Source organism: Brachyhypopomus gauderio, chromosome 2 (genome assembly GCF_052324685.1).
Source record: "Brachyhypopomus gauderio isolate BG-103 chromosome 2, BGAUD_0.2, whole genome shotgun sequence".
In the NCBI taxonomy this organism is placed as follows: domain Eukaryota; kingdom Metazoa; phylum Chordata; class Actinopteri; order Gymnotiformes; family Hypopomidae; genus Brachyhypopomus; species Brachyhypopomus gauderio.
This window is the reverse complement of record NC_135212.1, coordinates 31,485,921-31,513,828: the sequence shown is the minus strand read 5'-3', so window position 1 is coordinate 31,513,828 and position 27,908 is coordinate 31,485,921. Positions and strand designations below refer to the sequence as shown.

General features: G+C 40.3%; 1 protein-coding gene across 2 annotated transcripts in view; it reads left to right on the top strand.

Annotated features, from left to right (window-relative positions):
- The window catches only part of st3gal4 (ST3 beta-galactoside alpha-2,3-sialyltransferase 4), a 51,563-nt gene that overhangs the window by 6,552 nt on the left and 17,103 nt on the right, over positions 1-27,908 (top strand). For both annotated transcript variants that reach the window (XM_076994053.1, XM_076994043.1), the window contains exons 2-6: positions 14,011-14,079; positions 21,573-21,645; positions 21,788-21,862; positions 27,135-27,232; positions 27,404-27,473. In XM_076994053.1, coding sequence (XP_076850168.1) covers positions 14,058-14,079; positions 21,573-21,645; positions 21,788-21,862; positions 27,135-27,232; positions 27,404-27,473 — 338 coding nt within the window. In that variant the 5' untranslated portion in view covers positions 14,011-14,057. The remainder of the gene's footprint in view (positions 1-14,010; positions 14,080-21,572; positions 21,646-21,787; positions 21,863-27,134; positions 27,233-27,403; positions 27,474-27,908) is intronic.

Here is a 27,908-nt window from a genome sequence, read left to right as displayed (position 1 = left end):
TTATATAGTGTATGTAAACTTCTGGTTTATCAAATTAATCAGAAGCTTTGTAATTAATTAATCGCATTTTAATCGCATTTCAGTATTTAACATGAGAAATATTAATTTAAGTTTGAATGATGAATTAATCAATGATATAAGCATAAACTTCAATGTCTTGTTTATTTTTCCACCAGTCTACTACATAGGCCAATATATGAGTGTAGAAAACAGAGCAGTTTTCAGAAAACTGGAAATTCTGACCAAAATTTGTTTCTGCTCAGGATATTGGAAGAATAAGAAGAACTGAAGTAAATCAGAAGATGTTTTTAATACCATTTAAGATGGTAGACTTTTTCTTTATTTCCCAGGCCTCTGCCACAGGCATCTCCATAGTGCCTAGAAGTGGTCTTCTGCATGCTCAAAGCAAATGATTGGATCTTCCATTCATCATCTATAATATAAGCTGTCACACCAAGATAATTCTTGTTGCTAACAGAGGTCCAGTGGTCCCCAGTCAGAGCCACATTTGTGGCGCTCGTCACAATAACCTGTTTTACTTCCCTCGTCAGGTTAATGCTCCTTTCCCTGTTTTTGAGGGGTGTTTCTTCATATGACCACATATCGTTACGGACAACACTGTAAATAACGCGTCAAGTTTAAATGCCTCCGCCGCTCGTGCGAGGTGTGCGGAGTCACGCGCTACGGTCACTCGCGAAAGTTGAATCCAGTCTTAATTAAGTTTAATCCAGTGTTAATGGTCCAATGAAGGTCATTTAAAAACTAGGACATTTCCTCACTTAAAAAAAAAACGGGACGCCCGGGACAGGATGTGAAATCCGGACATGTCCCGGGAAATACGGACGTTTGGTCACCCGTTTGGTCATTCTGTATCGTACTAGGAATACATTTAGCAGCTAAGTTATCATTACTGACCTGCGCGTTAGTCCCAACATGTTTTGCGTTGAGGTGGTAATGAATGGTGGAAGTGCTCCTGTGATAAGCTAACTCCTTCCTGCATAAAGTGTAAATAACACTATTTGTGTTTGTACTTCAATCTGGAAGTTTCTTATTTTTTAATGTCCCATCCACCAGCGTAGCCTCTTCAGTCATCTCCATCATGCTCATCTTATTGTGTGTCCATATAATTTGTATGTCTGGAACTCATGCACTGAGAAACATTCCATGGTGCAAAAGTGTCTCATGCGTTAAATGCGTTAAAATGTGTTAATTTTTTTAGTTTGTTAATTTTACTGTAATTAATTAATCGAAATTAACGCGTTAAAGTCTCACCACTAACATATACACAAGACAGACTAAATATTTATTTTTATATCAATCTGACATTAAAAAACAAACATCAAAAGCAGAGGTGGGTAGGAACGCGTTACACTTACTCCGTTACATTTACTCAAGTAGCTTTTTGGACAAAAATGTACTTGTAAGAGTAGTTTTAATATGAACGACTTCTACTTTTACTTGAGTAAATATGTGGTGAGAAAAACGCGACTTTTACTCTGTTACAATCGGATTTGCGCCGCGCGCTACCGTTACTTTCGTTTTGTAAATAATTCGTCTTTTCAGTGAGAAGACTGACCAACGTCTTGTCACCCGAGTATGAGTGACCAATCAAATGAAGCCAGTCAATCACGTGATCACATACGCAAACTTTCTCCACCGTAGCAAGAAAGTGACAGAAAAACCTCCCGAACATCCCTGACCTCACAGCTAATGTTTACATTACAAATGTGTAAAAGGACAGCTGTATAATGTGCTGCAGGGTTGCCAAGTTTTAAAGATCACTTTTAGTGAGATTTAAACCGGTGGGTGGTGAACGTAAATTGTTGACGGGGGGGGGGGGGGGGGGGTGTAAAATGGACACAAATTAAGTATTATATCGCGATCGATTGAACTAATAACTCATTGAATCATAGATATGGATCAGAGGTAAATAAACTAGATTTTTTTCGGCGTGAGAAATCGGATGTGTGGCGTGTAAGCGTGTGAAGACAGCCAAATGCGTGTGTCTCACACTCAATGCGTGAGAGTTTGCAACCTTGGCGCTGCCAATTGTGTCTGCAAACGTGTGGACATTTGTTTGCTGTATGTATAATTTTGTGTAATGCTATATCTCTGAGGCATAATGTTTGTATGATGTAATAATTAAATGTAACGCAGTGCAATACTAAAAACCAGTTCTCACACTGATTGTACACACTAGCAATATAGGATGATTAAGTCTGCTACAAATTGATTCAGTTGGTGTCAAGTTGTAGCTACACGTATTGGCTGACAGTCTAATCAGTTAGTGCCTTTGTGGAACACATTAAAGTTACATAGGCCTAATAATTAGGAACAAACAAAAATACATATTATTTATAATAAATAATTTATATATATAATATTTATTTATAATAAATTATTTTTGTTATCATTAAAAGTCATTGTTTCCCGTAATTCAATTTCCCATGATGCAATTTACTGACACGAGACAGTATTCATGCATTTACTCACTACTTGAGTAGCTTTTAATCAAAGTACTTTTTTACTTATACCTAAGTAAATTTTTGGGATGCATACTTTTACTTTGACTTGAGTAACATTTGGTTCAAGTAACTGTACTTTTACTTGAGTAAAATTGTTGAATACTCTACCCACCTCTGATCAAAAGTATCATCAAAAGCTGAAGTCTTTTTCAGAGTTTGAAATGCTAGTGTCACGTTGAGGACCCCGGCCCCTCCCCTTTGGGCGTGTGTATACGTAGTCCACGTGCTTTGTCTGCGTCAGTGGAACTCCGTGGTGATGGCTATGTTGTGTGAATAATGTGTCTCACCTGTGAATCGTCTCGTAATCACGTGGGGCTAATGTGGTTTGTCTATTTAATGTGCGCTCGCGCAGTGTCCTGTGCTCGTCGTTGTCTAAGTCTGCACGTTGTGTGATTCGTGTGTGTTTCTCGTGCGCTGTTGCGCAATACCAGTTTACATTAAAAAGTTACGTCTGTCTACAAAATCGAGAATTCTGTGTCTCGTCCTTGGCGTAGCCCGAACGTCACAGCTAGGACTATCAAAATAGTCTGCAAACTAGACAGCATGACACAAAATGTCTTGACACATTCTGCCATTCTAGTTTAAAAACCAATACCTTTAGAGCCAAACGGGTTGTTTAGCAGCAACATCTGGATGGTTATTTAGGTTGTTTAGCAGCAACATCTGGATCCTAGAGAACCTTCATGAGACATGTGTTAAAATGGGATACAGAACTGAAAATTCCTTTTATTTGGGGGTATAAGATGTTCCTCACTTGAGCCTTCAAATTGAATAATTGTTGTAATGCATCACGTTCACTGCTCACTCTGTCACCCACCTTTGAGTCATCATTATGTGTAAACAAAGGTGATCAGGCGTGGTTTGCGGAGCCCAATATCTAGCACAATGGCATGACTGCAACATGGATGGGATTTGCTTCATTGTGGTTTGGATAGGGGACAATACAAGAGAACAATGGTAACAATAAATATATTTATCTATGTCTAGCAGAAGTCCGTATTTATAGTTCAAATACAGTTCTATACTTATAGTTCTAATTCCAGGCTGAGTAGTCACAGTCCCTTCAATGCAGATGGTGGGTCTCACATAGGAGTTGGCATCAGCCTGTCCTTTTGCGGCACATCCAATCATGGCATCGGCACATCCACTGGCAAGCCAGACCATCTCCTAGGTGCTTGTATAGAATTGTCTTTGGTAGAAGCATGCATAAAATACAGGTTGAGTATGTGAACATCAATTTAGACAACCATCGACAGACATACATAGCTCACACGCCAGACACGTGCAGGCTTATCTATAGCAGCATAACTAAAGGGAGAGGCCTGGAGGTAACCACAGTCATGAGGGCTCACTGAGCCATTGCTTTCCACCCAAGTCATTGTTACAACTAGAGTAATCACATGACATGGGTGGATGACAGCATCAACATCTCAGATTACCAGAAGACTCAATGACTGTGGCCCACCGAGGTCCACACCTTCACATGTAGAATATTAACTTTGTGCAGTGGCCATTTTGAGCCAATATGTAAACAGTTTGTACTAATACACCTTAACACTAGTTATCTCAAGGTGTACATATAGCAAAATGATCATTCAGGGCTCAAGTAGACAGTTGGGCCAACATATTAATTCACCTCCAGGTTTATATTTCCATAATTTAGGTTCTATTCGAGAGCCTCTAATACAGAGGAAATCTGAGGAAAACCTCTTGGAAACATGTGGAATGGTAGCAAATGCTGCAATGCTGCAAATGCTGCAATGTGAAAAAAGAATTCTGAAGAGTAGTCATTACACAAATTTGATTTTGGGGATGTGTGTAAATGTACACTGGTGATGTAAAATCTGTCATGCTCTGCTTTTTCTGATTCACCAGACTGTTGTCTGACAATCTAAACAATATTGAGCATATACATGGAAGTACTGAAGAGCTCCACAGTATTGTTCACTAGATATCCAAGTCCTCTCCAAAGTGCCATGCCTTTATCCAAACGTGCCACACCCTTATCCAAGACATTGGCCTAACGCTGTTTAAAATAACGGCATTAGGTAACGGCGTCATTTTGTCAGTAACGGGATAATATAATTAATTACTTTTCCTGTTGTTACAACGCCGTTGACGTTACTGGTCATTAAAAGCGGTGCGTTACCATATAATTGATATACTAACAGTAATCCGAGCGGACCCCTGCCCAGGCTAGTGAGGAGTAACAGATCTCGATAGGTCACAGTTCTCGGTGTAACACCTGTTTAACTTAACAAGTCAGTAAGTGATTAGCTAAGGCAGTGTTATGGTAGCCAATCAGAGCCAGTGTTTTTACATGCGTGCCGAAACACCAGTGACACGGAGAGACACGCGACACAAACGGAGAAGAGGCAGAAATGGCGAGTCAGGAGCAAGCCGAAGAAAAATTTGCATTTTCAAGGCGGCGATATAAACATTATTTAAGAAAATATTGAAGTTCCTGAATGACTACTAGACTGGGTATTTGATTTATTTAATTAACAATAGAGGTTTTATTGTTAAGTTTACTTCTGTTGTGAACAAACCAGTTGTCTCAGGTTGAGAGAATTTAATTTAATATTTAATTTGATAGATGTAAATGTACTTATATATATATATTATTATTATTTTTTTTTTTTACAAAGATTTGGGATTTTAAAGGATTTTATCCTGCACTGGTCTGTTGATGTGCAATAAATATCAAAAGTTAAACACCTTTCTGATCTACTCATTTCAACTGACTGTGAAAACTGCTTTTTCAAAAAATCCTTATTCATTGGCATATAACTTTTTTTAACTGTAATGCAAATAGTTACTTTCCCTGGTAACGAGTTACTTTTATTATAGAGTAATTCAGTTGCTAACTCAAGTTACTTTTTTGAACAAGTAGTGAGTAACTATAACGAATTACTTTTTAAAAGTACCGTTCCCAACACTGACTATACTACACTATAAGAGCATGCAATATTTTTTTTACTAAAACAAAATTATAACATTGGACATCTTACAGAAGGTTCATTACCTATAGCTTCCATTATTAATTGGCCAAAATATAGCTTCCGAGAGGCTAGCTAAGCTAACCATGCCAAAGGGCTAAATGATACTGAGGAAAATATTACAGTACTTAAATGTTCTAATATTGCTCATTTTCTAATATTTAGTATGCATTCTCTCATTCACAACTGTTTGTTCATGCTCACAAATGCATCCTTCGTAGTCCTTCGTAGCTCTTCTTAGCTGTTCTTAGCTAACTTCCAGTTTAGCATTCTACCCAAACAATTCGACATAAACTCTAGCTAAAGTAAACCTTTTCTTTTTCTATGATGTTCAGTAGTAGGCCTATATGCAATCAAATATTCACTATGCGCAAAATTCACTAACAAAATAACCTCCGACTGCTTCAGTTTCGCCTAACAGAGTCAATCACATGTGCTCTGGAGAGCTTATCTTAGTTTAGCTTCACTTAGCTTCGTTTAGCATGTTTACAACCGATATGGCTTGTTGTGTGTCCAAAGACAAGCAATAACGAATCATGGCAAGTGAGGTGTTAATATTTTCAGCTTCGAATGAGCTATTGGCTAGAACAGCCATCAATCACTTCAAAGGCATCAGCTTGCCGCTTTTGCAGTTACTTGATAGCCCCCCCTTCCTTCTCCCATTACACCTCGTCAGGCAGAGGTGTAAAAGCTGTCATTCAAAACTACCACCCCCCTCCAGACCAATTAACCGGAAGCCAGAAGACCATTACAGTAGTCCAATCTTGACGAGACAAAAGCATGGACCAGCTTCTCTGCATCAGCTAATGAAAGTAAATGTTTCAGCTTGTCCATATTGCATAAATGGGAAAAGGCAGCCTTAGTGACATTGCATATATGTATGTCAAATGAAAGTCCGAATCAATAGTGACACCTAAGCTTTTTGCGGTAGATTTAGGTGTTACTGAAAAGCCATCTAGGGTAAGAGGAATATCAGACCAATTGCAAAGGATACTAAAATATTATTTACTGCTTTAGTCAGTGCAGCTTCAGTGCTGTGGTGGGGTTGTAATCCAGACTGAAATAACTCTAGGACATGTTCTGTCTGTAAGAAAGAAGAGAGTTGCGAAGAAACTACTTTCTCTAGAATTTTGGAAATGACAGATTAGAGATTGGCCTATAGTTGGACAGTTCCTGGGGATTAAGACCAGGTTTTTTAATTAGTGGCTTGATGACTGCAAGTTTGGTGATGTAGCCTAGGCTCAGAGAATAGTTAGTTATAGTAAGCAAAGGTTCTACATTACTGTGCAGTAATTCTTTGAGTAGATGAGTTGGTATGGTATCTAGTATGCATGTGGAGGGTTTGGCAGATTTTACTAATGAAATAAGCTCTTCACAACCAATTGGGGAAGAGAACTCCGAAAGTTACTGCTGCACTCCTGAGACATTAGGAATTCGATTAGTGAGGAAATGTCCTGGTTTTGAAATGACCTTCATTGGACCATTAACACTGGATTAAACTTAATTAAGTCTGGATTCAACTTTCGCGAGTGACCGTAGCGCGTGACTCCGCACACCTCGCACGAGCGGCGGAGGCATTTAAACTTGACGCGTTATTTACAGTGTTGTCCGTAACGATATGTGGTCGTATAAAGAAACACCCCTCAAAAACAGGGGAAGGAGCATTAACCTGACGAGGGAAGTAAAACAGGTTATTGTGACGAGCGTCACAAACGTGGCTCTGACTGGGGATCACTGGACCTCTGTTAGCAACAAGAATTATCTTGGTGTGACAGCTCATATTACAGATGATGAATGGAAAATCCAGTCATTTGCTTTGAGCATGCAGAAGACCACTTCTAGGCACTATGGAGATGCCTGTGGCAGAGGCCTGGGAAATTAAAGAAAAAGTCTACCATCTTAAATGGTATTAAAAACATTTTCTGATTTACTTCAGTTCTTCTTATTCTTCCAATATCCTGAGCAAAAAAATTATAATTTTGGTCAGAATTTCCAGTGTTCTGAAAACTGTTTGCTCTGTTTTCTGCACTCATATATTGGTCTATGTCAGGGGTCGGCAACCCAAAATGTTGAAAGAGTCATATTGGACCAAAAAACAAAAAACAAATATGTCTGGAGCCGCAAAAAATTAAAAGCCTTATATAAGCCTTATACATGCTGTATGTATCTATATTAGCCTACCATCAAAATGACTAAGTTAGCTACAAATACGTAATGAGCATGATTAAATGCTTATTCTCCCTGCAGTGTGTTCTGTAGAGAACAACGCACCACGTGACTGCTCTTTTGTAGGATGCCGCCTCAAGTTTAACTTCATTACAATATTAATGAATTATGTTTCATTGATTTGATGAAATTAAAGAAATTCAATAAATCAGGGTTGCCAACTTTTCAAGATCACTTGGAGTGAGATTTGAACCTGGAGGGGGGTGGCGAACGTAAATTGTTACGGGGGTGCATAATGGATACAAATTAAGTATTATATCGTGATCGATCGATCTCCAGTGGTTGGCGCCAGAGCGAACTAGTAACTCATTGAATCATAGATGTGGATCAGAGGTAAATAAACTAGATTTTTTTTAGGTTTAGGTTTTAGGGCGTGAGAGCGTGTGAAGACGGTCAAATGCGTGTGTCTCACGCTCAATGCGTGAGAGTTGGCAACCCTGATAAATAAATCTGATTTTTGATGTCATTTTTATTTTTACGATTCGACAGAACAATAGAATGGAACATGCATAACATGCCCCTTATTTGGGCACTAAACAAAGTGCAATAAAACGCAGCTCCGCTATAAAAATAAAACCGCAACCCGTTTAATGTGACTTCTGTTTTCGGACATCACTGGTCAGCTTCTCAACATCGGGCTTGTAAGATGTCACTTTAATCTTGACGCAGGACTGCAAACTCTCGTCTGTGAGGTGGGTGCGATATTTTGATTTGATGTAGTTCATGTTTGAAAATATCTGTTCGCACAGGTATGTTGATCCAAAGATGGATAATACCCCAAATGCATGTCTTCATGTTCCTATAATTGTCAGGAAGAGCATTCATGTGTCATAGACAAGTTTCTCGGGTGTTGGGAGGCTTTCAATTTTGCTCCATTTGTGGCTTTGGCCAAGTTGAGCTTTCTGACGAGTGACGTCTTCAAGCTCGCCGCCGGTGTGTTTACAACAGCCACCTGCCTCATCTCGCCCTGCTAATAGAAACGTGTGTTGCAGGCTACGACGCAAATCTTCGTTGACATAAATGTTGAAATTTAATTTCATTTATTCTACATTCTTACAGCATTGGAAAATGTTAGGAATGTTGGTGTCATGTTTGTCTCCTACAAAAACTATATTAAAACAAAAAATAAATTTCTCTCCCCCATCTTTTTACATTTTCAAACATTTTTGAAAAAGCTCCAGGGAGCCGCTAGGGCAGCGCCAAAGAGCCGCATGCGGCTCTAGAGCCGCGGGTTGCCAACCCCTGGTCTATGTAGTAGACTGGTGGAAAAATAAACAAGACGTTGAAGTTTATGCTTATATCATTGATTCATTCATCATTCAAACTTAAATTAATATTTCTCATGTTAAATACTGAAATGCGATTAAAATGCGATTAATTTCGATTAATTAATTAATTACAAAGCTTCTGATTAATTCGATTAATGTTTTTAATCGTGTCCCACCCCTAATTGTTTTAAATAGGAGTCTTGGATTGTTTTTATGTTTTTCTATTAAAGCCAATAAGTAGGCATGGGCAGTCATGTTCCTGTGGTAGAGAACTGGTCTTGTTACAGGGGGGTCGTGGGTTCGATTCCGAGGCCTGAGGCCATGACTGAGGTACCCTTGAGCAAGGCACCTAACCCCAACTGCTTCCCGGGTGCCGGGCTAGGGCTGCCCTCCGCTCTAGGCATGTGTGCACCACAGCCCCCTAGTAATCAATAGTGTGTTTGTGTGTGTGTTCTAATTGCACAGATGGGATAAAAGCGGAGGACAAATTTTGATTGCGGTGAAGAATCACAATTGACAAATATGGCACATTTCATTTTTCAAGTATGAGGATTTTGCGGTATGCAGGGCATGCTTATAAGGCTATGCGTGAGCTCACTGTACCAAGGGGCCATTCTTCTCTCACTTACTCTCTTATATCACAGTGACGCAACCTTGTCTAAAGCTGTACGGAGAGAAATCTCGACATGCTCGGAAATACGGTTTAGCCCTTCCGGAGCTACAGGTGGATTATAGTTCATTTAATTTGGTAGTGGGCTGGCTGATGAATACTGTCAACTTGTACATTATAAGGCTGTGGTCAGAAACGGCCTCACTCTGAGGAAGTACTGCTAAACTGGATATGTTAATACCAACGATAAGACCAAGTTTAAAGTATGACTACAATTATGCCCACCACATTCTGAGTGATACTCATTGAATCAAGAATTGCTTGAAAGTTTATGCTAAGAGTCATGTAGATTTTCAAAGTGGTTGTTAAAATCGCCAGCTATAATCACCTTATCAGCTGATAACACTATATGAGACAGGAAGTCCAAAAACTCCTGCAAAAACTCCAGGGGGCAGTAAATAGTAATTAGCATAAACAAATGTGTTGCTTTGTTGGTTGATGATAAATTTGACACAGTGATTTAAATGATAATAAATTTGACACAGTGACAGAGATTTTCAAAAGAATTAAACTTGAAGCCTGATCTTTGAGAGATGCCTATATCGGAGTCATATAGTGTGGCAACACCACCTCGGCGATCCTACATCTGCAATCCTACATCAAATCATGTGATGGTCTTTCACTGATCTTATTCACACATATATGGCGTAATGCAGGACGTGTCTAAATGTGTCTAAAAGTCAAGCTGTGCATGTCACAATGACTGAAACCTCGTGAGCCTCTCTGATCATGAAGTTTATTGGAGTCACAGTGTAGTGAAGTAAGTTTTTGCTTTATTGTAATGCTTCTTTTTGTCCACCATTGAAAGTGTTTTTAAGTCCTGCCATGATGTTTCTGCATCATGATCTGGCCAAGAAGAGAAAGGAGAGTGTTGATTGATCTAGACTAGGCTACGAAAAGAAGTTATTTTATTTTTAAAGCGATTCAGAGTCTTGTAGGCCTATGTCAGTTAATGGCCTTGCAGATGAAACAAAGTTTATGACTGCTGAGAGTGGTGGGAGAAGGCCTGGTTAGACTGAGGTGGTATGCCTCTCTTTAGGGACAATTTAAGGAAGGAAACTTGTGATATTGTAATATTGGTGTTTGTCTCGTGGGTTCTATTGGTACCGTGGATGTGAGTGAATAAAAGTCAAACACACAAACGAGCTCATTCTCAATACTTTTATAACTCAAAAACTGTTATAACTCAGATAACTCAGACAACAGATCAGCTAATCCTCCTTCTGGCCTGCGCGCTTGCTTAACTAATCCACCCCCAAGCTAAAGGGAGAGTGATCGAACATTTGTATTTATTTTTATAACAGCTGAATATATCAAACATAAATATGGGTTTAACCAGCACAACATTCAGTATATTGAGTTCCCAAAATTATGCAAAATAATTAATTATTTCCATTCTTACAATATTAGTGTACAAAGGAAAATTTACAGGGCTACAGTATGGGCAGAGGTTTAAACCTACTTACTGCCACTTTTAGCACTATTTTTTGTTCTGGGCTCTGAATCAGTAACTAAATATTTCAGTTAATGTTTCATTAAGAAATAATATTTCAGCTCCAGCTATATTGATCAAACCACTCAAGGTGTATTGATCGGTCAGTTCTACTTGCCGGCCTTTGTATGCATGGTTCATGAATGTGGTAGTGTTTTTTTAGGTCCATGAGTGTGGTAGTGTGTAGTAGGTTCATAAGCATGGAAGTGTGTAGACCTAGAGTGTGGTATTGTGGTAGGCCCATTAGCATAACATATTCTCGCTGTGATAAGAAAACCTCTTGGAAACATGTGGAATGGTAGCAAATGCTGCAATGTGAAAAAGAATTCTGAAGAGTACACTGTAAAACCCAACAAGTTCACTCAAAAGTTTTGTTGTAACTGATTACCTAAGTGTAACGTACTGATCAGGCAGACAAGGATCCAAGTGCGGATAATAGCCGCTTTTATTGAAACAGCAATTACGGAGTGATCAAACAGGCGAGTAACTCTGTTCAGGGGGTGTAGTGCAGGAGTGATGTGATCGTAGTCAGGAAAGTCCAGGGTCACGCCGATGAGACAGAAGCCAGGAGGTACAAAGGGACTAGGCAGGGGACGAGGTCTAGGAGGAGAGCAGAGGTCGGTACACGGGAGAGCAGTAACACTGAGAAAACGCTTGGTATGTGGCATGGCAACAATACTTCGCAACCCGGAAGGGAGAGGAGGAAGCTTAAATAGTAGCAAAAGGGGAGGGGCGATGAGCGACAGGTGAACCGCATCACACGGGTATCATGTGCTGTTCCTGACACTAAGAAATTTTAAGTTCATGTAATATTATTTTTAAGTACAGTTAACTTAAAAAAATAAAACTTTAAATAAAATATATAAGTTTAGGAAAATCTTAATTTTTAAAATATATATATATTTTTAAGTACTACATACTACAATACTTTTAGTAATAATTATATAATTAATATAATTTCCCCCAACTTACCCATTTTTTTTTTTTTTTTACATTTTATGGCATTTGGCAGACACTCTTATCCAGAGCGACTTACATTTTATCTCATTTTTTATATACAAGTGAGCAATTGAGGGTTAAAGGTCTTGCTCAGGGGCATCTCAGTCATGGCCTCAGGTCTGGGAATCGAACCCACGACCCTCCGGTCACAAGACCAGTTCCCTAACCACCAGGCCATGACGCGTCGCCATTGTGATCACTGTAAAAAGTAAATCCGGGACACCGGGCATGTTGGTGACATCAGCCGCTGCGTGACTTTGGATACTCATAAATTATAATGTTAGTGACAGTCATTACTCAAAAATATGTACTCATTTAAACTTAAAACATAACAAAAAGACAGAGCAAAACCTTAATGTTACGTTAATTAAATAACAAGATTTGAGTGTTATACCAATAAAGAGTATAAGTTAACAATACTGTTCAGGTTTACAGTGTAGTCATTACACAAAACGGTCAGAGAGTTGGGGAAGATGGGCCAAAAGGGGTCAGAGCCATGGTCAGAATCCAGTCCAAAATCCAGGCTCAAGAAGGTAATGCAAACAACAGTTACCAGACCAGAACCTCTAAAACACACAAAGATAAAGTGTAGCGAAACGCTCTGTCTGCATATGCAAACAAAGTGGCAATATTTCACAAGGCAAAAATTTACCTAGAGAATCTTTGTAAATGTGCCAAATTTTGTCAATTGTGATTTTTCACCGCAATCGGTGCAGTTAGAACACACACACACTAGTGATTACTAGGGGACTGTGGATCACACGTGCCCAGAGCGGTGGGTAGGCCTAGCCCGGAGCCCGGGGAGCAGTTGGGGTTAGGTGCCTTATTCAAGGGCACCTCAGTCATGGCCTCAGGTCTGGGAATCGAACCCACGCCAGTCACAAGACCAGTTCCCTACCACCAGGTCATGACTGCCCCATGTATGTGTGGTGAATGGTAAACAGATGAGATCAATTTGTATTATTTCTGGAGAGGACGATCTACTGATTATTTCCTGATGTGCCGATCAAATAGGAACTATTTTCTTGAGGCAGGAATTAAAATTTTTCAGTTGTCTGAGATATGAGGGGTTTTCTTACACAAAGACATGCTCTTGTTTATGCTCTTGTTTATCATTTTCATACTCTCTGAAAGAGAGAGAATTAGGAAGGACTGATAGAGTGAGGGAGGAGGGGAGTGTCTCTATCTCTCTCCTGCAGTGCTTCTCACTGTGCTCTGTACTTTGATAAGTGACATTGATGACAGTGTAATCTGATCTAATCCAGGATCTGCAGGAGCAGATTATGCCTCAGTCACCATTGCGCTGCACAGCAGAGACAAATACTTCAATGGATACAACACAAGTGTCCATGGATACTAGTAATATATCCCATAAGCTGTCAAACATTGCAATGCTATAACCACAGGACATGGCCAATGTACCACACCCTCGTCACCCCTGACTGCACTCAGAGAAGGAAGAGGCTGAACTATAGGCTAACCGAAAAATGAGCTCATTGCACACTTAGAGAAACAAAACACAAAGGTGTTAGGCTCTGCATAGATTTGAGTCACTGCTCATCCTTGTTTCATCTTGATCATGTGTGCACTTTTCTCTCTTGCTCTCTTTCACTCTCTCACTCTCTCTTTCACTTTTACTCTCTCAGAGATTAAGATGATTTGGATCATCCAATTGAATTTTCCACTCTACGTTATGATATAATCATATCATAATAACAGTCGATATTGAGATTGATTTTCTGGCATGCTGAATGAAAACAAACAAAAGGGCAGAGAATGTGAGAGTTTCAAAGAGAATGTTTCAGCATTTGTGCTTCTGCTCTCCTCTCAGGATAACATGCACACTTGAGCAATGTGAACCCTAACGATGGTCTGAAGATGTCCCTAAAGACTGCCAAAGGTGAACATGCACATCCTCTTTTGCTCACGATCACACATGCAAACACACGTGCAGACAGCCCTGTTTGAAAGGGCGAACATATGAAAAAAAAATTTACTTTTAGCAAAGGACTAAAAATACTGTAATTTAAATTGTCTTCAAGTGTATATGAAACCTAGCCACTAGGGTGCACACACCAGTGTATTTTAGTGCCGGTCCCAAGCCCGGATAAATAGGGAGGGTTGCGTCAGGAAGGGCATCCGGTGTAAAAACTGTGCCAAATCAAATGATGCGGATCAAAAATAGAAACTCCATACCAGCTCGGTCGAGGCCCGGGTTAACAACGACCACTACTGGTGCTGTTGTCCAACAGGGCATTTGCGGAAATTGGACTACTGTTGGGACGAGGAGGAGGAGGAGAGGGGGGAAGAGGGTTATGAAGCTGAAGGAGAGGAGGCAGAGCAGGAAGGTAGAGGTTAGAGTTGGGACGTTGAATGTGGGCTCTATGACAGGTAAAGGGGAGAGCTATCTGATGCGATGGAGAGGAGGAAGATAGATATACTGTGTGTACAGGAGTGGAAGGGGAGCAAGGCCAGGAGCATTGGTGGTGGCTTCAAACTCTTCTATCATGGTGTAGACAGGAAGAGAAATGGAGTAGGGGTAATCCTGAAGGATGAGTTTAGTAAGAGTGTAGTGGAGGTAAAAAGAGTAAGTGACAGGGTGATCTGTGTAAAGTTAGAGATTGATGGGGTGATGATGAATGTCATCAGTCCTTATGCTCCTCAGGTAGGTTGTGATGTGGAGGAGAAAGAAGAATTCTGGAGACAGTAAGATGAAGCTGTTTTGCAGGTTCCTAAAGTAGAGAGTGGTTATTGGAGCAGATTTAAATGGACATGGTGGTGGAGGGAACAGTGGTGATGAGGAGGTGTTGGGTAGATATGGTGTTAATGTAAGGAATACGGAAGGACAAATGGTGGTAGATTTTGCTATGGTTTGGACATGTACAGAGGAGGGAGGAGAAGTATATTGGTAGGAGGGTCTTGAGGATGGAACTTCCAGGCAAGAGGAGGAGAGGTAGACCTAAGAGGAGGTTTATGGTTTATTTACTTTTATCAAGTAAAAAGTTTATATTGCATTGATATAAAATCAGTTCACTTGCTGAGATTTAGATTGTTGCAGTGCACAGTAAAGTACAGAACACAGTGACTACAGGAAATGTTCACACAGGAGTGTGTGCTGTTTAAAAAACACTCAAAGTGCTTCATTGCTTCACATCAGAGGTGTCAATTCCAGGTTCCAAGTTCTCACCAGGATTTTGCTCAGGCTTCCTGGATTGTGTTGATTCCTCTATTTTTTACCTGGATTGCATTAATTAGAAGATCTAGCAAGCTTGAGCAAAATCCTGGTGAGGACTTTTACTTTCTGAACCTGGAATTGACACCTCTGCTTCACATCTTGAATTCAGAAACTGGAACTGTATTTAACTCATTTGCATTACCCTTTCACTTCTGTATGAGATACACACCAAACAGTGTAACAGAAGTCTGGCTCTTCAGTACACAGCTGAAATGAGAAATCTTAGTATAATTTTGTACTGTTTTAACATCCAAACACATTTTAATTGCAGTAGTAAAAGAGCATTGCACTCTAACAAGAAGCTAATAAACTTCATGTTTTAATGTTTTTGTCACTGCTGTAAAGCTTTTTTCCTCAGGACATCTTACAACTACAACATCAAATCTGTAACTGATATATCACTGCCATCTCTTCACCCTTTTCTACAGTACTCAGCAAGTACTCTACAGTACTGTATAGTTCAGGTGTGGCCAACCCGTCAGAGACCAAGAGACACTCTTTTTTTACTGTGTTACGGCAAAGAACCACATCATACATGTGGGGGGGGGGGGGGGGGGGGGGGTTTGGGGGCGAGTGTAGATAGTTGACCGGAAGGGGCGAGTTTAAATTGTTGGGAGGGGGGGGGGTGTGTGGCGAGTATAGCTTGTTGGGGGGGGGGGGGGGGGGGGGTGTAATGAGTAACATGAGTTACTAATGGCGAATTAGTAACTCATGTGAGCATCTGAAGACAGTCATATGCGTGTTTTCCACTACGCCGGTTTTTAAAGTATTGTGATGAGGTAACAGGGCCACGACACAGACCGTTTGTGCAGGTGAGCGCGCGGACCGGCTGGGGAGCCGTATGAAACCAGGCAAAAAGCCGCATGCCTGGTATAGTTACTCAGCCTGAAATCCATGTACTTAATCTAACGTATCGGATATTAGGCGAATGCGGCCAATCCACTTACCGATCCATTTTCCAGTCCGCACCAGTGATCCGGATTCCACAGTTTACCTTCAACCCCCAGCAGCTTCGGTCTGCAGCTGGCTGAAAAATGTCCATGATAACTAAAGATCCCTTATATTGGCATTTGTATCGATATCGTTATTGGCAGTTATATATCGGTATCAGATTGGAACTGAAAAACACTGGATAGGCCCATCACTCATTACTATTACTATACTACTAATAAATTGTTATTTTAGTCTTTGTCACTTTTGAATGTTTTACTGTAGTGGTTTTTCTGTAATGGTTAAGAGGTTTTAGATGATATTTAACTGGCCTAACTCTACTGGCCTACTGTTACGGTGACAGTCCCGGACCCTTCCCTGTGGGCGTGCCGCTATGTTGTCTGCGTGCTGTTATGTCCATATTAGTACTTCCGTGGGTGTGGGTTGTCCGTGAGCGTGTTCGTAGTATCACCTGTGCCTTGTCTCGAGATCACGAGGGTCTGTGTTAATCACCTATTTAATGTGCGTTCGCGCAGTGTCTTGTGCTCGTCTTTGTCTAAAGTTTCGTGCCTGTGTGAGAGGTGTGCTTTCTGTTCGCACCCCGCACGGAGCTTCATGTGTATGTGTTGCACAATAAAAGTTATTCGTTGCACAGTTCGACGTTCGTCGTGCCTCCTTATCGAGCGTCACACCTACAACCAAGAACAGAAATAGGTGCCGATAAAGGATTAACATACGTTAATTAATTAATGCATTAAAAAATTATCTGACTACAAAATATAGTTGGTAAGCAGCTAAGGGAAGTCACTTCTCAAATGGCCCAGTGTAGGTTAGAAGATATATCTAGCCAACTTTATGACGTTCCTTGCTACAAACAATAGCCTGCTTTACAAGAGGATAACCATACAACTACCCTTATTTAGGGAACGACCTAATAAGCATACACAACAGAAAAATTACAGTGATACTTTACAGGCATTTTGCTTTATGAAACATTTACCTGATTCATCTGATTTCAGAATTATACAAAAAGGCCTCTTTTGGGGAACATGGAATGTGTTAACAATTTAAAGGCTTGAAAGCTGGTGCTACTAATTCCTACAGGTGTTCCATCTTACAACCCTCTGTTCAGCAATGCTGGAATACACTGTGGTAAAGCACCCTCCTGAGGATCAGTTGAACAGTACTGTACTGCAGAAAGTACTGTGTTGCTACAATAATGGTGAGAAAAAGTCAGTAAAAAATGGAAGGGAAACAGACCATCATAACGCTTAACAATGAAGATCATTCCTACTTTCCTACCTAACTTTCTACTTGCCAAGAAAGTTTTGGTAGTCATCACCATCAAAAGCCACTCAGAACCTTGGGAAAACTCTGACAGGAAGAGGTCTGGCAGACCCAAAGCTACAACTGAACTGGAGGCAAATTTCTGAGAGTTAACAGCTTGTGTGATAAGACAACAACTTCAATGACAGCTTAAAAGTGGTCTTAGAAAGCAAGTCTCAGTTTCAACAGTGAAGAGAAAACTTCATGCTTTCATCATCAGAATTAGACAATGAGGCTTGCCTGGGACATGAAACACTGCCATTGGACTACTGAAGGCTGAAAGAAGGTATTATGTCATCATGTTTATCATGCAGGATCTTTGTATGCCATCGGCTTGACAGTTCCACAGTGTGTGACATCAACTGTCAAATATGGAGGAGCAAGTGAAATGGTCTGGGGCTGTTTTTTTGGTCCAGGGTCAGTGACTTGTACAGAGTGAGAGGCATCCTGAACCAAAACGTCTACCACAGCATTCTGCAGAGCCATGAATTGGTCAGGGGTTCATCTTACAAGATTTAAACAAGTTTTGGGATGAACTTTCTGAATTTTTTATTTCTGTTGTAGAAAGAATACCACGAGTGTTTTTGGCTGTTATATCTGCCAAAGCTGAACACTTTGATGAGACAAAAGTTTAGACTACATTTTGGTCTACTGTATAATTCCATGATTTCTTTTTTAACTCCAATTGCTTATTTGTCCTGTTCATTGGACAGTCCCTGACCCCTCCCTCTGTGCATATCTGCGTGTGTATGTTTGTCTATGTATGGTTGTTTCCATGTGTGCATCTTGGTGTGTGTTCACCGGTGCTTTTCGTAGCACCTTGTCTCTTCTCTTGACTTGTCATTTGTCATCATTATGTGTTGCACTTGTGTCTTGTTATCAGGCATGAAACGCTGTCACCTTTCGGCGAAATTCGCCGTTTTGAAGTTGAAAAGAGTGACCTACGTGAATCGTGTAGATCCGATGAGTTTTTTGTTGGGGGGGGGGGGGGGGATGTGTTGGGGGTCGGGAGATTATATGTATATATTTTAATTATCATATTGACTTAATAAGCAAACAGAGCGCTTCCGAAATCGGCAATTTCAATGACACAGTGGCCAGCAGTTTCCGCCCAGAACCTTCATAGAGGCCAAATAGCGTTCAATCATACGAACGTTCTTCATTCATGTTATTCATTTACTGCTAAGCGGGACAAGAAGCAGGACCTAGTGCTACACCGGGGACAAGGCAGAAGAGCGTACGTTTACAACTACATTTACCACTACATTTACCAGATCGTACATTTCCCAGTGGATATAATTGGGTTATTAATGGTTTCAATCGTTTTCATATTTTGCGGTAAAACAAAGTTACTGCCGTTCGCTACAGCGTTGAACACTGTCAGATCTAGCCACAAGCTTTTGTGATAAATAGGTAGATAGATAGGCCTATTAAGTTCGCGTCAACCCTGTGTAGTTAACGGTGACATAAAATAAGAAACAAGATTTTTTTTCTAGTGTGTCTGTAGTTGTAACTGGTGAATCCAGGGATGTGTGATAACATTTGCACCAGGGCTGAAAAGGTTGAAGATGAAGTTGTAAACTCTTGTCGTTTGAGTCTACCCTGTGCTTTAGCCCATGTTAGAAAATAAAAACACGTGAACCCTGGTATTTTTATACTCATTTTCGCCGCTGATGTATTTATTGGTTCATTAAGACATAATGGTTTTGACTGAGCCATCTGGAATGGCGAAAGCGGCTTCTCGCGTTTACGATCTGGCTCCATACATTGAATCCATTGACAAGACAGTCAAAAAAAATGTTTTTAATGGATTTTACTATATTTTACGGAGCCCGTAAGGTGACATCATGTACAAAAAATAATAACGCGCGGCCACGACTTATTAACGCATGGGAACGAGATACTAATGTCGCCTTTCACACGCGGCAACAAAGTTTATTTTTTCACAGCAAAGCAAGCAGATCCCAGGGATGTTCGCGAACTGACTGCCCAAGGAAGGTAAACCTGGCTTTATATAAAGTAATACTTAATTATCTTGTTCGCACGCGTTAATTATCTCGTTCGCACGTGTTAGTAAGTCGTGGCCACGCGTTATTATATTTTTTACATGATGTCACCTTAGGGCTCCGTAATATTTGGCATCGCCTGTCGCTGTACACCAGCAGCCACCCTCCCCGTCGTATCCCCATGACGTCACATGTCACATAAGACCAAATTTCTGAAACTATGTCTCTTTTTGTCGAAACGTAACACAACAGCCACTGCCACACACACAACATGCAAAACATCTCACACTTTTGGGTAAAGCAAACAATTCAACCAAAACTCTTACAACTCTTGCCAAAACCATATTATTGCATCCAAATTCTACACACAAGTGTCAGATGATCAGCCTTTCCCGTAAGACTACACACTGATGTGACAAAAGGAAAATACTACTACCATGTGTTTGTCAGGGCTGGCTCGGATGTCGTTCCTTCTACCACTACCACTGCGTTTTGCTACAAGGTGTCTCGTCACCTTTCTCTCTCTGACTACTCCTTTACTTATTCGAGATTCTTTCTCCTGCGTTGCTCCCTGACCTACCTCACGTTTTCTTCCTATCAGTCTTACCTTTATTTTGGGAAGGGTTTTGTGTTGTTGAGGCATTTTTGCCTACTGCCAGTTACTTCCCCTGGCGTCCTTGGTTTCATTTTTTGCGTTGCTGTTTTTTCTGCATCCTTTTAGTTGCCTTTATTATTTTGTTTCTTTCTACCGTCTCCTTATGTTTGAGTATTGCCTTTCACGCGTTGAGTTTTCCGCGTTGGTTTTTTGTTTCTAGTTTTACCATACTCGCACGATTTAGTTTTCTTTTTCCTCTCTTTATCTTTTTCCTTCCTTAGTTTTTTATTTGCTCTGACCATATTGATGATGGTCTATGATGGTCTCGTTCTGTTCTGAGGTCGATAGCCACCTTCATCCCCTAGCAAGGGGTAGTTTAGTAGTGCAAAAACATGATGTAGTATGTATAGAGGATGGGTCTACTTATCTATTCTCATTTTGAAATGTCTGAATGATGCTACAGTGTAGCAGGGTTAGTTGTTTCAAAAACTGCTATAAGGACCACTTTTTGGGTGTTAGCAGCTGCAAAAAACTGTAAATGAAATATTTTCCAATAAAAAAATGGAAAATTCTAAAACTATTGACTGGTAATGTATATTAATTAACTGAGATAATATTAACCAATATAACTACTATTCTAAATCAGTATAACAAAAGACAATATTTCTGGAAACAGAGTTATACAGACCAGTGCAGGGTGCAAGAAACAGAAGAGCCCCAAGGCCAAGATGAAGAAGGAGAAGAGAAGAAAGTGAACAGAAGATGAACAGACCAAAACTGTGCCTATCTGCGACCTCCTTGGAAAAACCACCATCTGCTGCCACTCATGATTTTGAACAAGAACAACAATATCCTGCATCCCCCACAGGAACACTAATATCCTGCAGCCCCCACAGGAACACCACATCCTGTCACCGCTACATTACTTTGAAAAAAATTAACTGCATGTTTTCATTCTACATAAAATTTTTTACAGTACAATGTAAATCACTTTAAGCTGCATTTATAGGAGAAAAGCAAACTAGAACATAATGTTATAACTAGAAACTAAATACTGTAAAAATCTCATCTGTCGTGTCCCTTTCTAAAAAAAATGACAAAATAATGAATCAGTATGATTTTCTAACATCTGATTTGTAATGATATGATTTTTAACATTTTCAGGTCTGTTTAGATTTTTGGATAGAACTCTGCAGCAGTTTTTGCTGAAATAAATGAACATTGCAATTGACCTTTTAAAATTCTCTGTTATAACACCTAATGTGGCCCTCTGTCTTCTGTTCTGTCTGCCTGTGTCTCAGCATGGTGCATCAGACTGGCTCCTGTAGTGTTGCTTTTTATCTCTTATTACTGCTCCCATGTTTATCTTCAGAGGTAAGACATTTCTGTCTTGTTATATAATGAGACACTGTTATAAATACCACATCTTTGTTTTAGATTCAAACATTTGTCTTTTTGTCCAGTGTATCCCAAAATATTACACCGTCAGTGTTAAAAGTAATACATTCTATTACAGTAAACCTCAGTCAATCGCCAAGTACCCGTGTGACAAAATTATGTCACAGAAGAAGTGGGAGAGCCTCAATTTAAAGTAAGTGTGTATGTTTGTGGTGTGTGTGTCTGTGGTATATGGAAGTGAATGTTATGTGAATGGTGTGCCTGTGTGTGTGCATCTGGTATGTGTGTGTATGCTTGTATTTGTGGACTTGTGCTTACAAGTGATTAAGTGCAGGCCATGCGTGTGAATGAAATTCACTGGAAGAGTATTTGTGTGTTTCACTACTGTGTATTTCATAGTACTGGACTGGTGAAAGAATGTGGGGAGGTTTGGGAAGATTCTACAGTACAATCTAAAACCATTTGTACTATGCTGGTGTAACTGTCAGTTATCAGTGGTATGCAGAAGTCTCTCCCAACCCTTCTGCTCGGAGAGGGTCTGCTATCACTAAGAACACAGTGCCTTTCACAGAATGAGGAAGAGGGAGGATGTTTTGGTCTCCTTTGTCATCTGGTTCATGGTAACTGCTGGTCATGGGACTTGAACCACCAATCTTACAAGACCAACCCATGTCTCTAACCATTAGTGTTGCTTACATTGTGTCCTCCTTAGGCCCTGATCTAGGCTGGGTGCCCTTCACAGCTCACCTTACTGGCGGCTCTGTGCTCCTGGTCACTTGCTTGTGGGGTCCACAAGTCGAGTTCAGGGCTGGCTTTTGCCAGCTTACCAAGTATTCACTGGTTATTGTGCTTATTTTTAAATGTTGTATTGAAATCAAGGTGTTTCCTTTATAGACTCATCCTGATTGGGCAGTCAGTAACTAGGGTGCAGCAGTGTTATTGTCTCTTATCATAGTTATGTTACGGTGACAGTCCCGGACCCTTCCCTGTGGGCGTGCCGCTATGTCGTCTGCGTGTCGTTATGTCCATGTATGGATTTCCGTGGGGGTGGGTTGTCTGTGAGCGTGTTCGTAGTATCACCTGTGCCTTGTCTCGAGATCACGAGGGCACGTCTTAATCACCTATTTAATGTGCATTCGCGCAGTGTCTTGTGCTCGTCTTTGTCTAAAGTTTCGTGTCAGCGTGAGTGTGATTGTGGTCTGCTCGCGCTCCACCCGGAGCTTTCACGTCAGAGTCCAATAAACGTTTCATGTTCACCGTGACCGTCGTGGTGCTTGTCTCCTCATTCCACGCGTCACAGTAGCACCATCAGAAGTCTTAACCTATGTTTTTATTTCATGTTTATTAGTAACTTTGGCTCTGAAGCCCCCACTGCCTTGAACCAAAAATAATAATAATCCATCCCTACCCAGCATACTCACACTTTGGTGCTGTTATAGGATAACTTCCTTTATTTTATCAGTGGTGGACGAAGTACACCAATTATGTACTTGAGTAAAAGTACAGTTACCTTGCATTGAATATTACTCAAGTAAAAGAAAGTGTTCACCTCAATTTTTTACTTGAGTAGAAGTACAAAAGTATCTGCCTTCAAAAATACTTAAGTATTAAAAGTAAAAGTAAAAACCTTTTTTTTCTTAGCGTCACATCAAAACCCCTAGGCCTACTCGATCAACAGGTGAACAGGAAACAGTGCCTTACATTTGCCTAGCAAAAACACAAAATACACTAAACTAGCCTATATTATCCTCACGACATTCATCTCCAAACTTTATCCATATTAATAATTCACACTAGAAAGGTAGACAAGTGGACAAACCGTTTAATATGAAAACATAATTCACCACCAAACAGAACAATAATTTCGAACCGGCCACTTCAGACCTAGCTTGGGGGACTTTTTCTGAGGTTCTACGTTGTCCACCACATGGCGGGACAGGGAAGCTAGAAGCTACTGAACTCATAATATTAAACTTGGCCGAATAATTAATATAATAATAATAATCAGGGTTGCCAACTCTCACGCAATGAGCGTGAGACACACGCATCTTTACCAGAGACCGTCTTCACTCGCACTTCACATACATCCGATTTCTCACACTGAAAAAAAATCTAGTTTATTTACCTCTGATCTACATCTATGATTCAATGAGTTATAGCATACAAATCTTAATCTCTTACTGAGCGCTGATTGGTTATAGTCTGTGACATGGTACACTTTTACCTTTCGGTATTTTATTAAACGTTGATTTAAAAATGAAAAAGGAACGAGATGTTTCTGTAAATGTAACGAAGTGAAAAGTAAAAATTTTGTACAGATGTACAAAAAATGTACAGATACATGGAAATGTTACTTAAGTACAGTAACGAATTACATTTACTTAGTTACTGTCCACCACTGTATTTTATATTGAATAATGAACTGCTATGTTTTTAATTAACTTTTTAAATTACATTATCTTTGGTTTAGTTCCAATAGATTTGAACAATCCAAAAAGTTCTAATGGCATTTGAGTATGAATGATATTGCCAGCCCCGTCGACAGGGGGGGACAACCGGGTCTGTTGTCCCGGGCCTCAGGGCCAGGGGGGCCCATCAAAGAGCCCAGCAATTAATTTTTTATTTAAAGACTATAATTTTTAAATAATCTTGAAATCTTTCATTAATATAAAATTCTGTACTCAAAATAAGCTCAATGGCTAAAATATATATGTTTTTTACCTATCTGCATATTTTCCATTAAGTGCATACACCCTTAATGGAATGACTTAATGGAATGACTACCTCACATGTAGACCACAGTATGTCAGAATCAGTGACGGTACATCAGACGTAGTCATCAGCAACACTGGAGCACCACAGGGGACTGTGCTTGCACCTGCTCTATTTACTCTCTATACATCTGACTTCAGATACAGCTCGGAGTCATGCCACCTGCAAAAGTTTTCAGATGACACTGCAATTGTGGGTCATGTGAACGATGGCCAGGAGGGAGAGTACACGAGCCTGATTCAGAACTTTGTACGGTGGTGCAAATCCAACCACCTGCAACTTAACATTGAGAAAACCAAGGAGATGGTGGAGGACTTCAGAAGATCTGGGACTTCTCCACAGCCGATTTCCATCGACGGGCTTGATGTGGAGGTTGTCAAGACCTATAAATATCTTGGTGTTCATCTGGACGACAGGCTGGACTGGTCATTCAACACTGACGCCGTTTACCGGAAGGGGCAGAGCAGACTGTACCTTCTGAGGAGACTGGGGTCCTTTATGATCTGTAAGAAACTCCTGGGGATGTTCTACCAGTCCGTTGTAGCTAGTGTCCTCTTTTGGGCTGTTGTGTGCTGGGGGAGCAGCAGTAAGAAGAGGGACATCGGGCGACTCGATAGGCTAGTGAGGAAGGCTGGTGCTGTGCTAGGTACTGAGCTGGAGTCTCTCACAACCGTTGCAGATAGAAGAACCCTCAACAAACTGCTGACCATCCTGGACAACTCTGAACACCCCCTGCACGATGTCATCATCAAGCAGAAGAGCTCATTTAGTGGCAGACTTCTGTCTCAGTCCTGCTCCACGGACAGATTCAGGAAGTCTTTTGTCCCTCAGGCCATTAGACTGTTCAATTCTTCTCAGCATTGCAAGAAATAATCCTGGACTACCAAATCAACCTTCACCTATCATCCGGATTATATTACAGTATATTTTACTTGAATTTATTTAACTTAAGCTATTTTTTACCCATACTGCGTACTATCCAATCTATATTTTTCTAGTCTAACATTATTGCCTGTACTATTGTATTATCTGTATTCTATTGAGTGCACGTGTAAAGCTACTGGATGTCCTTAATTTCCCTCTGGGATCAATAAAGTATCCATCATCATCATCATCATCATCATACACCCCCGCCTCCCACTGAAAAATGGTTTGATCCAGCACCGACCGTAACCAGCTGGTACAAGCCCAACAGCGGGAAATACAGTGGTGGAAAGTTAAAGAATACACAAATCTGGAGCGCAGAAAAGAAAAGAAAAACATTTACCTGGCGAATTTTAAAGTTGCATTGTGTTCCAGGTTTGAAAAGTGCTGGAATTTAGGCTAAAGTACTTGAAAATGCTTGAAATTTTAACTACTTCGTTTCACAACAAATATCTGTCTGACTGAACAGTTCTCCTGTATTATGTTAACAAATACTCTTGTAATTCCAGGACGAAACATGAGAGAACGTGAAGACATTAAGATTGGGCGTTTTGAAAATAAACCACCATTAAATAATGTGATAAAAAGCTAATTATTTCGAATTATTTCGAGTATATGTATAAATATTTAACCTAATTAAGTTTAACGTGCTGGGAAATATTGAAATGGACCTTTAAAGTGACGTACAAGTGCTTTAATTCCACCTTGTATAGGTGTATGAACCCTGCAAACATGACTTTGTTCATTGCGCTGAAGCGTGGCGCGCGCGAAGTCGAGAGGTGCACGACCTCGCGAATTGACAGCGCGTGAGGCCCTTTCTTGAAACCTCACGAAAGTTCTTGAAACGTTCTTGTCCCGGGCCCCAGCAAGACTGTCAACGGGCCTGGATATTGCCTATAATGTTTTAAAGATAAAATACATATTGGAGAAGCAGGAAATTTTATTTCGCAGCCCTTACAGCAGATCTGTAATCGGTATAATGATCAATAGCATAGATATGAATAATATCTTATGAATTGTATGTCATTTTTTTGTGTAGAAATGTGTCTTATCTAAAACGTTAGTTATAGAAAGGGGCAAATGAGTAAGTAAAATGTATTTGTATAGCGCTTTTTACAATGTCACAAACCAGCTTTACAGATGTCTAAGTCCAAGCCCTCAGTGAGGAAGCCAGAGGCGACAGTAGCAGGGGAATACTCCCCAGAGCATGAGGATGAAACCTTGAGAGGAACCAACACTCATAGAGGGGACGCATCCTCTTCTCATCCTCAACGGAGAGCACAATAACATATTAATATTAAGCAGCAAACACTGAAATAAGTAAACAAAAACAAAGAATTTCTGTCATAGTTTTCTAGAAGTCCTGGTTGTGGTTTGCAGGGTGTAGGTTTGTCCAAAATACTGCAGAGAGAGATCTGGGATGAGTTTTGATGTTTTGATGTTGATGGGTTTCATTTGACTGTGCTGGAGATAGTCTGTACTTCTGTAGTTTGAAAAGAAAAAGCAGTTTACATCTCTGGCTCTCTATCGTCTTCAGTTTGTGCAGAGTAGCATAGCTTGACCAGAACATTACAACTATTTTATTAAAACTTTAATTATATGTGTAGATTGCATTGATATGCAAATTAACCTTCCTCATGTTTTGTTGCAAGACAGGCCTTACAATACATGGAGTACACACAAACTAAACTTGTACCTGTTTTCTGTTAGTGATGTTGTCACAGACTGGTTATCAGATGCTTTCAGATCTTTTTGTTGTTTCCAAACAGCATTAGCAGAAATGAAGAGCTCTTTCTGAAGCTCAATGATTTTTTCTGGAAGGAGCATTCATCAGCACTTTCTCTGCCCTATGGACTTAAAGGGAGTGGTATGGTTCTCTCCTTCTCTTTCTCTCTCTCTTTTGCTCTCTCTTGCTCTCTCTCTTTCCCTCCCTCTCTCTTTTTTACTGTTTTTCAGAAATATTGAACTTAATGTACATTTAGATAATGTATGTGCTTGCCAAAACACTTTCTCACAATGGACTTGTCAAATATTGCAGAATCATTGCTTCTGAAGGTTTTGGCCAACTACAGAATTGCCAATTACCGAATGCCCACAAGCATAGAGAGGTAAGAATTTTTATTGTTTTAAGAATCATTATACATATTTACATGCATAAATACAGGGATGGCACAGCATCCAGCAGTGCTGTCTCACAGCTCCAGTGTCCTGGGTCAGACCTGCGGGATGCTGCCTGTGTGGAGTTTGATTATTCTTGCATTTCCCCTTGGTACTCCAGTTTTCTCCCACATTCTAAAGGTGTGCATGTTAGGTTCCCTCCTTGTGGATAGACCCCAGTCTCCCATGACCCCTAGTCCTCTATGACCCCAGTCCTCCATGACCCCAGTCCTCAGTGAACCCAGTCTTCCATGAACCCAGTCTTCCAAGTCTCCTATGATCCCAACTCCCCTATGATCCAGAATATGATCAAGCAGATTACAAAATAGATGAATGAATGTTGTACACTTCTTAGTAACAGATGCTGTTCTCTGTGGTACGAATGT